Below are 12,225 nucleotides of genomic sequence, written 5' to 3'. Positions count from 1 at the left end.
ATCTCTGACAGCTCCCCGGCTTTCCCACTTCTAGGAGCGCAAGATTAGTGTCCTGGCTGCCCATCCCAAAACAGTCAGACTCCCCTAGGCTCTTTTTGTTTTTTTTTTTTTTTAACAGCTTTGTTGATGTTCTTTGACATATAAAAATTACGTACCCTAAAGATGTTTGATACATGTTATGCATCATGAAAAGATCACCAGGGTCTTTGCCGTCTCCTGTCCCTCCGCAGTTGCCCAGGTCTCTCCTGAGTCTCAGTTTAACAGTGCCTGTGTCAGAACCTCCCACCCGCCCCAGAGCAGGGGACGGTGGGCTCTGAGCTCGCCCCTCCCCTGCCCTCTCCTCTTCCCCACGGGCTGGGGAGGCGATGGGCATAGGGAAGGAAACACGCTCTCCCGGTTGTCCCGAGATCCCCCTCCTTTTTTGTCCCACGCAGTTGGTGGAGTTTCCTTGAACCAGATTAGCATCTGGTGACTTTGTTTTCATGAGTCCCAGCGTTGGTGGTTGCAGGGGTGCAGAACACAGACTAGTCCTTTCATTTCTAACACAGTCAAAACGTCCTCCTTTATGTAGGATCCTTGCATACCGGCTATGAAGCTGTCTGTCTGGTTTTCCCTAGAGAGTGGTGCTCCATATTTGTAAAATGAATACACAGGAAGCTGAAACTCCAGAGGCCCTAGAAGAGGTTTTAGCACCGTGGTCCTGATCTCTGTAGACTGGATGTCCCGTGCCCTTGAGTTCACCAGTGAAATCCACCCCTCTCGGGGCATGCCTGCTGCACCTCTAGGGACAGTAAGCAGGAGTCTATTTGCAGTTTTGGAGGAGTGGGCCCCGGGGACAAGCCCACGGGGGAAGAGAGGACAGGCTGGTGCCTGTCTGAGGCTGTCCCAGTGGTCTGGCCCCCTGGCTGTGGATGAGAACCTGAAAAGCTATTTAGGTGTGAGCTGAGAACTTGGGGTTCACAGAGACTCCAGGTGAGATTCCAGGGTGCACAGAACTTGTTTTAGTGCAAATGCAGTCCTGACAGCCAGATCCTGGGGATCCCCAAAGGTGTCTGAGGGAAACGGTGTGTGCGTGTCAGCGTGTGTGTGCTCATATGCCGTGGGTGTGTGCGGGGTTGAAGTCCAGCTCTAGCAGATGGAGCAAGAACAAGGCATTATGGTTTATCCCCAGTAGCCTGGCTTCATCTGAACCTGCAGGCTGGTGAGGCCAGAAGACATTTCATTCAGACGCCAGTCTCCCCTCGAACCTCCCAAACCCTGCCACCCCACCAGGAACTTCAAACAGAGGTGAATTTTTCAGAAAGCATGTTATTGGAGGGGGTTAATATTTGAAGCATACGGTTGGATAGGTTTTGATATGTCCGCACCTGTAAACCCACAGTCACACAAAAGCCCTTTTAACCCTTACTCTGCCCCTCCCTGCCCATCTTCCATGTCTCCACTTAACATATATAATCTTTCCTCTAGCTTTTAAAAAAATCTTTTAAAATTAGTTAATTAATTTTGACTGTGCTGGGTGTTTGTTGCTGTGGTTGGGCTTTTCTCTAGTTGCGTGCAGCGAGAGGGAGCTACTCTAGTTGGGTGCGCGGGCTTCTCATTGCAGCGGCTTCTCCTGTTGCCAAGCGCAGGCTCCAGGCATACAGGCTTTAGTTGCTCCATGCCATGTGGAATCTTCCCGGATCAGGGATCGAACCCGTGTCCCCTGCATTGGCAGGCAGATTCCTAGCCAGTGGACCACCAGGGAAGTTCTCCTTTTTCTTTTTTAAACAGATGGAATGCAGTTACTGTTAACGTTCTAAAGGGTCACCGGCTTTGGTTTTGATCGATTGACCTTTACTCATTGTGAGTCATGTACTCCTGCTTGCTTGCATGGCCCGTACATCCTGACTGGTTTGTGGATTTTATCTAGTTGGCTGCTGGATGTTTTTCTGCATTCCTGTAAACAATCTCGAGCTTAGTTCCAGAGTGCAGTGAAATGCGTGGATACGCTTTGATCCTTTTGGATCTCGCTTTTAAGGTGTGTCAGGAAGGATTTACACAGCTTGTAGCCTGGAGGTTGTTATTCCCCAATGCTGAGGTGTGGCCCCTCTGAGCACTCTACCCAGTGCCTCATGAGTTACGGAATCCAGAGAGCTTTAGGCTGGCTAGTGGGAGCGGGCATTGTCCACGACCTCCCAGGTCTCCAACTGGTGGGAGCGGGCATTGTCCACGACCTCCCGGGTTTCAGGCTGGTGGGAGCGGGCACTGTCCGTGACCTCTCGTGTGCTGAGTGTTGCCGCCCCACTTCCTCAGGGGGCCCTTTTCCTGGCCTGAGCAGTCCCTCACACACAGCCGATGGCCGGCACTCCCGTGAGAGGAAGGGCCGTGGCGCAGTCTCTCCAGAACCTGCTGGTCTCCAAGTCCTCTCAGTGCTGCTGTCTCCTGGGTCCTCTTCCCTGTGAACCATGAGGCCTGGGCTCTCTCTGGACACTCAGCTGCATCTCCTCCCCATGCCTGGCCTGAAATGTAACTCGTAAGCTGGGCCAGCGTAGGCTCTCCTGTCTGTTTCTCACCCCTCAGGGATCGGTATCCTTCACTGCAGCACATCCGACGTCTTGAAAACCATTGTTGGGCTTCCCTGGTGGTCCAGTGGTTAAAACTTTGCCTTCCAGAGCAGTGGGTGTAGGTTCGGTCCCTGGTCGGGAAGCTAAGATCCCACATGCCTCAGGGACAAAAAAGATAAACAAGAGATGCGGTATGATAACAAATTCAATAAACACTTTTAAATGGTCCACATTTTTTTTAAAAAGTCTTTAAAAAAATCTTGTTATCTCATTTTGTTGTCTCCCATTTTTGGTTGTTTCAGGCATGAGGGTAAATTCAGTTCCTATTTCCCCATCTTAGCCTGAAATGGAAACCTAAGCAGAGCTTATTTAATACAAGGGTCTGGTTGCATTAAATAAACTAAAGGAGCAAAGTAGGAGAGGTTTTTATTTCAGGAAGCAAAATGTTAGTCACTTAGTCCGTCACGTCCGACTCTTTGCAACCCCATGGACTGTAGCCCACCAGGCTCCTCTTTCATGGAATTCTCCAGGCAAGAATACTGGGGTGGGTTGCCATTCCCTTCTCCAGGGGATCTTCCTGACCCAGGTATTGAACCCAGGTCTCCCACATTGCAGGCAGATTCAAGGTCTGAGCCACTCCAGGGAAGCCATCAGGAACACAGGGAAGAGGTGGGATTACATAAGCAGACTTTCGGCTGATTCTGACGGAAACTGTTGCTGCGGTTGAAATAAGTGCTGCTGTAATTGCAGAACTGTTTTGGAGCCTGTAATGGCAGTCAACCACTGCTGACTGCACCGGGGCTGCCAAAGGCTGTTGGAGCCCACAGCCACCCCTCACTGACGGAGAGGCCACAAGAAGCTGAAAGGAAGGATTATGGCTTCTCTTTCTTCATCGGCCTTCCAAACTCTTCCTTGGACTTCCCGAAGGCCACCTAGCCCACAGCCAGGGCAGGAGCAAGTGGGAAGCTGCAAAGACACAGCCCCTCACAGCAGAGACCTGGGCGTGCAAGGACAGAAGTCATCACCTATCTGCGGCTGCATCTTCTACTCCCTTGCTGATGAGCGGTGTTTACTTTCTCAGTTAATCACGTGGCTGTGAAGCACTCCACTGGAGATTTCAGATAGTTTATAACTTCTCATATTGGGGTCTATTCTTTCAAGGTAATCTAAAGGACTTAAGCCAGATTCTCTCTTCCGACTCTACTAATGGAAATTAGTAGCCGTCCGTCTTGCCTGACTGCTTGAAGGTAGTTCTTAGCCTATTTTTTTCCAGATGGTATACTCTGTTATCCTACCCTCGTAGCATTAGGATAACTTATGTAAGTAGGATAATTTACTACTGTAGAAAGAAACTGTAGAAAGAAAAAGACGTACATTTTGCACTGCACTCTTTCACAGGAGGAATGGAGTAACAAGGGGATTGGCTCTGCAAATCTCAGCCCTCCCTCTTTCTGATTCCTAGCTTAGCCAGAAAGGACTGTCTGCCTGGAACATCCCCATGTGAGCCCACATTTTTGGAAAGCCTTCAGGGACACTGCAGACTAACTACAGTCATTCTCTGAAGATTAGTAAGGAAGTAGTCAAATGAGTACGGAGTGTCAATGCTGTTTCCTTGGATGTACTTGTTTACCTCCTGGAGGGAGAAATTTTTTAGATAATATTTATGAACAGCAAACATGTACTTACTTGAAAGTCTGTTTAAATGTTGCACGATCATTCTTGTCTCATTTCCCACTGAAAATATTTGGATACTGATAAGACCATATCAGCCAAATTTAGGGGCGTGGCATGTCTGTCTCTGATATTGGTAGGGGTGGATGTTGTGGGGTGTTGATATAGCTGTTCTAACAAGGGCAGGCATCACAATGGCCTAAAAAGGAGAGTATTCCTTTCTTTCTTTTTGGCAGTTATGACTGTTAAAAGGGCTTCCCAGGTGGCTCAGTGGTAAAGAATCTGCCTACCAATGCAGGAGATGCAAGAGAAACTGTTATAAATGTTACATCTGCATTTTATTTTTCAAAAATTTTATTTTATATTTGAGCATAATTGATTAACAGTGTTGCATACGTTTCAGATGTACAGAAAGTAATTCAGTTATACATATACATGTATCTATTCTTTTTCAAACTCTTTTCCCATTTAGGTTGTTACAGAGTATTGTGTAGAGTCCCCTATGCTATGTAGTAGGTCCTTGTTGATCGATCTTATATACAGTAGTGTGAACATGTCCATTCCAAACTCCCAATCTGCCCCCAGGGGAGGTTATTTCTGTCTCACATCCAGTACAAGTATAAGCAGTCCCGGCATGGCCCCGCCATGCCAGACATCCTGGCTCCTTTGGTGTTATTTCCGTTTTGATCCCACTCCTGGTCTGACTCCCACCACCAAGGCCATCTGCCGGCCAGCGGAGGAGGTGAAGGAGGGGCGGGACATACCAGTTCTCTTCAAGGGCGCATCCTAGAGACTGCTTGCTTTACCACACTCACGTCTCCTGGGGCAGAGCTTAGTCACGGGACGCACTGAAGCCCAAGGGAGGCTGGCAAATGTAATCCTCAGCTGGGAGAGGACTGTGTCCCCCTAAAACCTGGGGCTAAGGGAAAGATGGATTTAGGGAGTCACACAGCAATCTCTGTTAGAATGACTTATCTTCCACAGTTGTTTTAAATTCCCAACCTGGTAATCCCAGCATCTCTGCCATGTCTGTGTTTGGTTCTGACGCTGGCTCTGTCTGTTCAAACTGTACTTTCTGCCTTTTAGCTTGCCTTGTAGTTTTTTTTTTTTTTTCTCCACTGCTTGTCTTGTGGGATCTTAGTTCTCTGACCAGGGATCGAACCAGGGCCCTTAGCAGGGAAAGCATTGAGTCTTCACTACTGAACCACCAGGGAATTCCCTAGCATGCTTGCACTTTTCTGTTGAGAGCTGGATATGATGTCCCAGGTAGCAGGAGCTGAGGTGAGTAGGCCTTTGGTGGGAGGCTTTGTATGTTGATGTAGGAATTAGGCTGTGTTTAATGCTTACAATGCCTGGGATGTCAGAGGGTGAAACTGCCTGTGGTGTCGTTGTTTTTTCCCCCTGATTTTCCCTGGGTTTTCTCTAGGTTTCCCTTCAGATTTTTTCTTAAATGGGGTCTGAGACATGCCCGTCTTTGGGCTGTTTTGTGGTTGTTTAGTCACTCAGTCATGTCCGTGTGCTCTATGTAGCCCACCAGGCTCCTCTGTCCATGGAGATTCTCCAGGCAAGAATGCTGGGGTGGGTAGCCATTCCCTTCTCCAGCAGATCTTCCCTACAGTCTCTTACAGTCCTGCATTGGCAGGCGGGGTCTTTAGCACTGCATCACCTGGGAAGATTTACTACCCTGTACCCGTTAAGCAACCACTCATGCCAGCCCTGGTGAGCAGTAGTTTGCTTCAGTCTCCTTGGAGCTGCCTCTTCTGGACATTTTGTACAAAGGGAATCACACAGCACGTGACATTTTATGTCTGGCCTCCTCCACTTAGCGTCATGTTCTTTAGGCTCATCTACATGGCAGCCTTTCTTGAAGGCCTCATTCCTTTCTGTGCCTGAGCCGTATTGCAGTGTGCAGAGAGACCACGGTTTGCTTACCCACTCATCCACTGGGGGGCGTTTGGGTTGTTTCCATCTCTTGAGTGTTTGGCTGAGATGCTGTTATAAATAGTCTTATACCAGTTTCTGTGTGCACATGGGTTTTCTTCACCCCTGGGTAATATACCCAGGAGTGAAACTGCTGAGCCATGTGGTCATTCCATGTTTAACTTTTTCAGAAACTACTACCACCATGGCGGCACCATTTGGCATTCCCACCAGCAATGTATGAGGGTTCCTATTTCTCCATATTCTTGTCAACATTTGTTATTTCTTTTCTTTTCTCCTTAAAGTCGTCTTACTGGGTAGAACCATCTCACTGTGGTTTTGATTTGCATTTCTTTTTTAAAAAATTTTTATTGAAATATAGTTGATTTACAATGTTCTGTTAGTTTCAAGTATATATATATATAAATGTTCTTCTTTTACATTCTCTTCCATTGTAGGTTATTATAAGATTTTTGAGTAGAGTCCTCTGTGCCATACAGTAGGTCCTTGTTAATTATTTTTCTATATAGTAGTATTTATATGTTAATCCCAAACTCCTAATTTATCCCTCCCCACTTCCCCTTTGGTAACCATAAGTTTGTTTTCTATGTCTGTCATATAAAACAGTATGTCAAAACATATTGTTTTATTAATAAGATCACTCGTATCTTTTTAGACTCCACGTATGAGTGATATCATACAATATTTGTCTCTCTCAGTCGGACTTACTTTGCTTAGTATGATCATCTCTAGATCTATCCATGTTGCTCAAAATGGCATCATTTCATTATTTTTATGGCTGAGTAATATTCCATTGCACACAGGTGTGTGCATGCCCATGTGTGTGTGTACACATACGTACCTGATTTGCCTTGCTGAAATGACCAGTGAGGGTGTGCTTGTTAACTGTCAGGACCTCTGTATGTTATTACAAGTATTGAGGGCTCCCAAAACTTTTTGTTTATATAGTTACATCTAGTGATACTTAGCATACTTAGATGCTAAAACACCAAGAAATTTTAAAAATATTATTCATTAATTCTTCCATCAACAATAGTGATAAACTCATTTTATGTTAACACCAGAGCGATGACATCATCATGTATCATGTAGTTTCTGGAAAACCCCACCACGCACTCGTAAGGGAGTAAGAACGAGAAGGCAAATCACATCTTACTCACAGTTGACCCTTGAACAGCCCGGGAGTTGGGAGCAATGACCCTCTCTGTGCAGTAAAAAAATCCACGTTATAGTTGGTTCCTCATACCCACGGTTTCTACATATCCCTGGTTCTGCATCTACAGATTCAACCAACCTCGGATTGAATAGCACGCAGGATTTACTGTTGACGAAAATCCACATGTAAGCGGACCCACGCGGTTCAAACCCATGCTCTTCAAGGGTCACCTGTATTATGAAAAAATTTTGATCTCACAGACTCCCCCCCACAAAATGAATAATGATAATCCAGTTTTACTCAAGTCAGATAAATAAGGTTAAAAACATTTTACTCACTTTCCCAGAAAACATACATGTCAGGGAACGCTGATGATGGACTCTGATTGCACTTGGTTGGTCACAGAAAGAACAGAAAAGCTCTTTTTAACCTGGATATAGACCTGCTAATACCTGTGCATTTTTTGGTAACACTTTCCTGCCCTCTCAGAAATGAAAACTGGCTGCTGATTTAAATTTTTCATTAATCTCCTTCATCATGTGATTTTGTTCAGCCAGGACATCTGTCAACTGATTGAGAATTGATATCTTGGGCAAGAGTTTGAACTTGCACTGAAATCTCAACCCCCAAGGTTGGCTTTTCCATTGGGGGTTGAGGGTCAGCAGGTATGGAGAGGTATAAACACGATGATTCTCAAAATGTGGTCCCGGGTTGGCATCCCATGTAACCTATTAGACATATGGATTCTCAAGCCCCACCCCAGACCTGCTGACTCAGAAACTTTGGAGATGGGCCCAGGCTTCTAGATCTCACCAAGTTCTCCAGGCAATTTTAATTTGCTCACAGTGTGAGGGTCACTTATGTGACCTCGTCCGTAATTACATGCGCTCCCCTGCCCCCATCCTTCTTTCTTTCTTTCCTCCCATAAACATTAGATGTACTGCTCCCTTATCAGTGTTTTTATGACACCTCTTTGCAAATGTACACATTTGCACACTGTGTGTCTGTCTGTAAACATCAGATTTGTGGTAGCCGAATGTGGAGCATCATTTATAGCAATCCCAGAGGAAAAGCTCTTAGAACAGCCAGTCACAAACAGCTGAAGCTAAATGTTAAGGATAACCCACTACGTGGACCCAGCTTCTCCCCCTTCTCCTGGCATTAACTCCAGTGAAATCCTTTCAAACTCTGAAGCTCAACAGTTCCATGGGTTTGCTTGCTGTCTTCTGCGGTCACCCAAAGACTGCTCCCCCCGGGAATCTGTTCTTTAGAAATTCAAACTGTAAGGTTCAGTAGAGGGGGCTAGCTTGGAGGACTGGGCTAAGGTCAAAAGGATTCCTTTGGGGGCATATGAGCAGGAGAGTGGGCTGGTCAACCAGAGGCTTGGAAAGGACTTATGTGGATCCAGGGACAAAGTCCACTCACCTGGGCAGAGAGCATGTGTGTCTATTTACATCAGTGTTAGGGCTTTCCTTGGGATTTCTAACCTGGGAAGTCGGGATGCTCTTAGCATGAAACTACTCTTCTTTATACTCTACATGGTGTGGAGAGAGCTCCATGCTACTTGTGGTCTAGTGAACGCATATACATGGAAACAGGAGCAAGAGTTCTGGTTGTCTCTCCCCGTTCCTCCAGCGACCTTGGACTTGCTGCCTAGACGCAGATCCACCTCAAGGGCTGATACCGCAGGGCTGGCTTCACGATGGGGTTGCAGCTGCCCGGTGTTCTGTTCTGTGACTTCAGAGCTTTCCAGAGCCCACCGGATCAGGAAAGGCCTCTTGGATGAGTGTTTAGCTTCTTTGATTTTGATTGCGGTCCATGACATCTGTGGGCTGTTCTTGACTTCTTCTGGCCCTTGGTTTTCTAGATTGTCCTTCTGTTCTTCTTCCTGTGGTGATACAAGTCATAGTCATGGGTGGAATGCTGCACCAACACCAATATGATCTCACTAAACTGATGTGGGTTGAGCATCCCAAGCCCCACTGACCCGCTAACTTTAAGTCCCACCTCAGGATACCCTGACCATCCCACTGATCATCCCTCTAGAAGTCAAGACCGGCAGCCCCGTGGTCCTCACGGGGACGTGACCCAGTCATTGCGCAGCCTGTGGGGCTGAAGATGAGCCCGAGGTCTGGCGGATTACAGGTGGGGGAGCTGGTGGGTCTTGGGGAGGGGCTGAAAGGTGGGCTGTGCTCGGGGGCTGCTCCTCACGGGGTGCACATCCTCACTCTGCATTTTGTCCCAGTAGGTGGTGATGACAGTCCCTGGGGAGTGGGTACCTGCTGCATCTCGAGTCGACCCTCCTCCTTCACACTCACTTCCAATCAGCCACCAGACTCTGCTAACCTGACTCCTTTATGTGTCTCTCCATTCTTTTCCTCTGGTTTAGCTGATGCCCCCAACCTGGTCCAGCCTCTCCTCGTCCCCTGGGTGGATTTATTCCGGCATAAATATCAAACTGCCACCACTATTACCACCCTCAATCCAGCCTTTCTGGTGGCCGGACCATTCAAATGCCGAGGCTACCATTTACCACATCAGCCAGCTTCTGTGGCTGCTGTTGCCCTCAGGATGGGCCTGAGTTCCCCAGTCTGGCCTGATCTTCCAGGACGTGGTCTCTGGCCATCACACGTCGGGGCACTGTGACCACTGCCCCGTGCACTTTACCCCTCAGTGTGGAGAACTGCCAGACCCTCGCAGATGGCCTCCTGCCCTTTAGGACGCTTCCCTTCTCCTCCTGTGCCTCTGCCTTGCAGCTGCTCCTGCTGTTCTTCACCTGTCTGCCCGTGTCAGCTCTGAAAACCTGTTGGGCGCCCCCCAACAGGATGGTCTGTGTCATTTCTCTCTTCATTCTCTGTAACACCTCAGTCTTAGGCTTTCACAAATTGCATTTCAAGTCTCTCTCTTTTATTTTCTCTTCTCTTTGACTGGTCTATAAGCTCCTGAGAGCAGAGGCCCTTCTTAATCATCCTGAGGCCCCTACCAAGTGCCTTGTACACAGGTGATAGTCTCTGAGTCCTTTTAAAATCGAAAGATAATTGTCAATGAACACTGTGGATGTTTAAGGTGTAGTGTGTTGATTTGATACATTTATGTGTTGTGACATAATAGCCACGTTGCTGTTAAGCTAACACTTCCATCACATCACGTGGCTGTCATTTCTTTTTTGGTGGTGAGACTATTCAAGAGCTAGTCTCTTAGCAGCTCTAAAGTATATAGATACACTGCTGTTGCTTGTAGTCACCTAAGCTGCTGCGTCAGATTCCCCAGAACTTGGCCATTTCCTAACTGCAAGTGTGTGCCCTCTGACCCACATCTACACAGGAGCTGTTCTATAAAACTTTTTGGGAGTAGAAGACAATAGCTGCAGAAAAGGAAAAATCATAGCACAGCTAGCTGTGCCAAGGGGATTTCCTGAATTGAAAACTGCTAGTTTCTAGCCAGGACTGTGCTGTAAGAACTTTCTGTGAAGATGGGAGTGTTTCGTATCTGTGTTGTCCAACGAGGTGGCCACATGTGGCTATCAAACACCTGAAATGTGGCTACTGCCACGTGTAAACCGAACTTTTAATCATATTTAACTTATTTAAGTTTAAGCTGAAGTATCCGCACGTGGCTAGTGGCAACCCTGTCAGACAGCTCTCAGCAGCATCTGGTTACCTCCTACCTGGCTAAGAGCTCCCATGGGGTGAGGCTGCAGGAACTGGCATGCAGGCAAATGCTTAACAACCAGCTCTCGGAAACCGTCTGCTCACCTCCGTGGTGTAAAAACCCCCACCACACCCAGTATCAATATGTCCTGCATACAGAGCTGGGGAGAGAGGCACAATGTAAAGTCATTATCTAGGCAGTGTTTCCTCAACACAGGTACACAGATGCAAACAACCCTGAGAATAAAGTAGTCAAAGGCAATAAAATAATTAGAAAGTGATTAATTTTGAATATTTATTGACTTTGTACTAAACTTATTTAATTGTAAGCTTAATATTTTAGTTTTTAATAATGGCTAAACTTAAAAGCAGATTGCAAAACTCCAGAACACCTAACTTTTGGCTTTCAGGAGCCTTTGTAAGCCAGCTCCATCTCATCACCAACTCCTAGTTCAGTTCAGTAGCTCAGTTGTGTCCGATTCTTCGCATGGACTGCACCACACCAGGCTTCCCTGTCCATCACCAACTCCCAGAGCCCACTCAAACTCATGTCTATTGCCTCTGTGACACCATCCAACCATCTCATCCTCTGTTGTCCCCTTCTCCTCCCACCTTCAATCTTTCCCAGCATCAGTGTCTTTTCAAATGAGTCAGTTCTTTGCATCAGGTGGCCAAGGTATTTGAGTTTCAGCATCAGTCCTTTCAATGAATATTCAGGACTGATTTCCTTTAGATTGACTGGTTGGATCTCCTTGCAGTCCAAGGGACTCTCAAGAGTCTAACACCACAGTTCAAAAGCATCAATCCTTCCGTGCTCAGCTTTCTTTATAGTCCAACTCTCACATCCATACATTACTACTGGAAAAACCACAGCCTTGACTAGACAGACCTTTGTTGGCAAAGTAATGTCTCTGCTTTTTAATGTGCTGTCTAGTTTGGTCATAGCTTTCCTTCCAAGGAGCAAGCGTCTTTTAATTTCATGGCTGCAGTCACCATCTTCAGTGATTTTGGAGCCCCCCAAATTAAAGTCTATCACTGTTTGCATTGTTTCCCCATCTATTTGCCATGAAGTGATGGGACCGGCTGCCACGATCTTATTTTTCTGAATGCTGCTGCTGCTGCTGCTAAGTCGCTTCAGTCCTGTCCGATTCTGTGCGACTCCATAGACGGCAGCCCAGGATTCTCCAGGCAAGAATACTGGAGTGGGTTGCCATTTCCTTCTCCAATGCATGAAAGTGAAAAGTGAAAGTGAAGTCGCTTAGTT

At 46.9% G+C, this 12,225-nt stretch overlaps 1 protein-coding gene across 2 annotated transcripts in view; it reads right to left on the bottom strand.

Moving 5' to 3' along the window:
• Nucleotides 1-6,500: 6,500 nt before the first annotated feature.
• Nucleotides 6,501-12,225, bottom strand: part of IL2RA (interleukin 2 receptor, alpha) — a 45,719-nt gene continuing 39,994 nt past the window's right edge. The window contains exon 8 of one of the 2 annotated variants that reach the window (XM_010837467.1): nt 6,501-9,199. In XM_010837467.1, coding sequence (XP_010835769.1) covers nt 9,175-9,199 — 25 coding nt within the window. In that variant the 3' untranslated portion in view covers nt 6,501-9,174. The remainder of the gene's footprint in view (nt 9,200-12,225) is intronic. The other variant, XM_010837466.1, reaches the window with a different exon arrangement.

The sequence above is a fragment of the Bison bison genome, unplaced genomic scaffold (genome assembly GCF_000754665.1).
Source record: "Bison bison bison isolate TAMUID 2011002044 unplaced genomic scaffold, Bison_UMD1.0 scf7180017864073, whole genome shotgun sequence".
NCBI classification, from domain to species: domain Eukaryota; kingdom Metazoa; phylum Chordata; class Mammalia; order Artiodactyla; family Bovidae; genus Bison; species Bison bison.
Note: the sequence above shows the minus strand (reverse complement) of the source record. Positions and strands in the feature narration are given on the sequence as shown.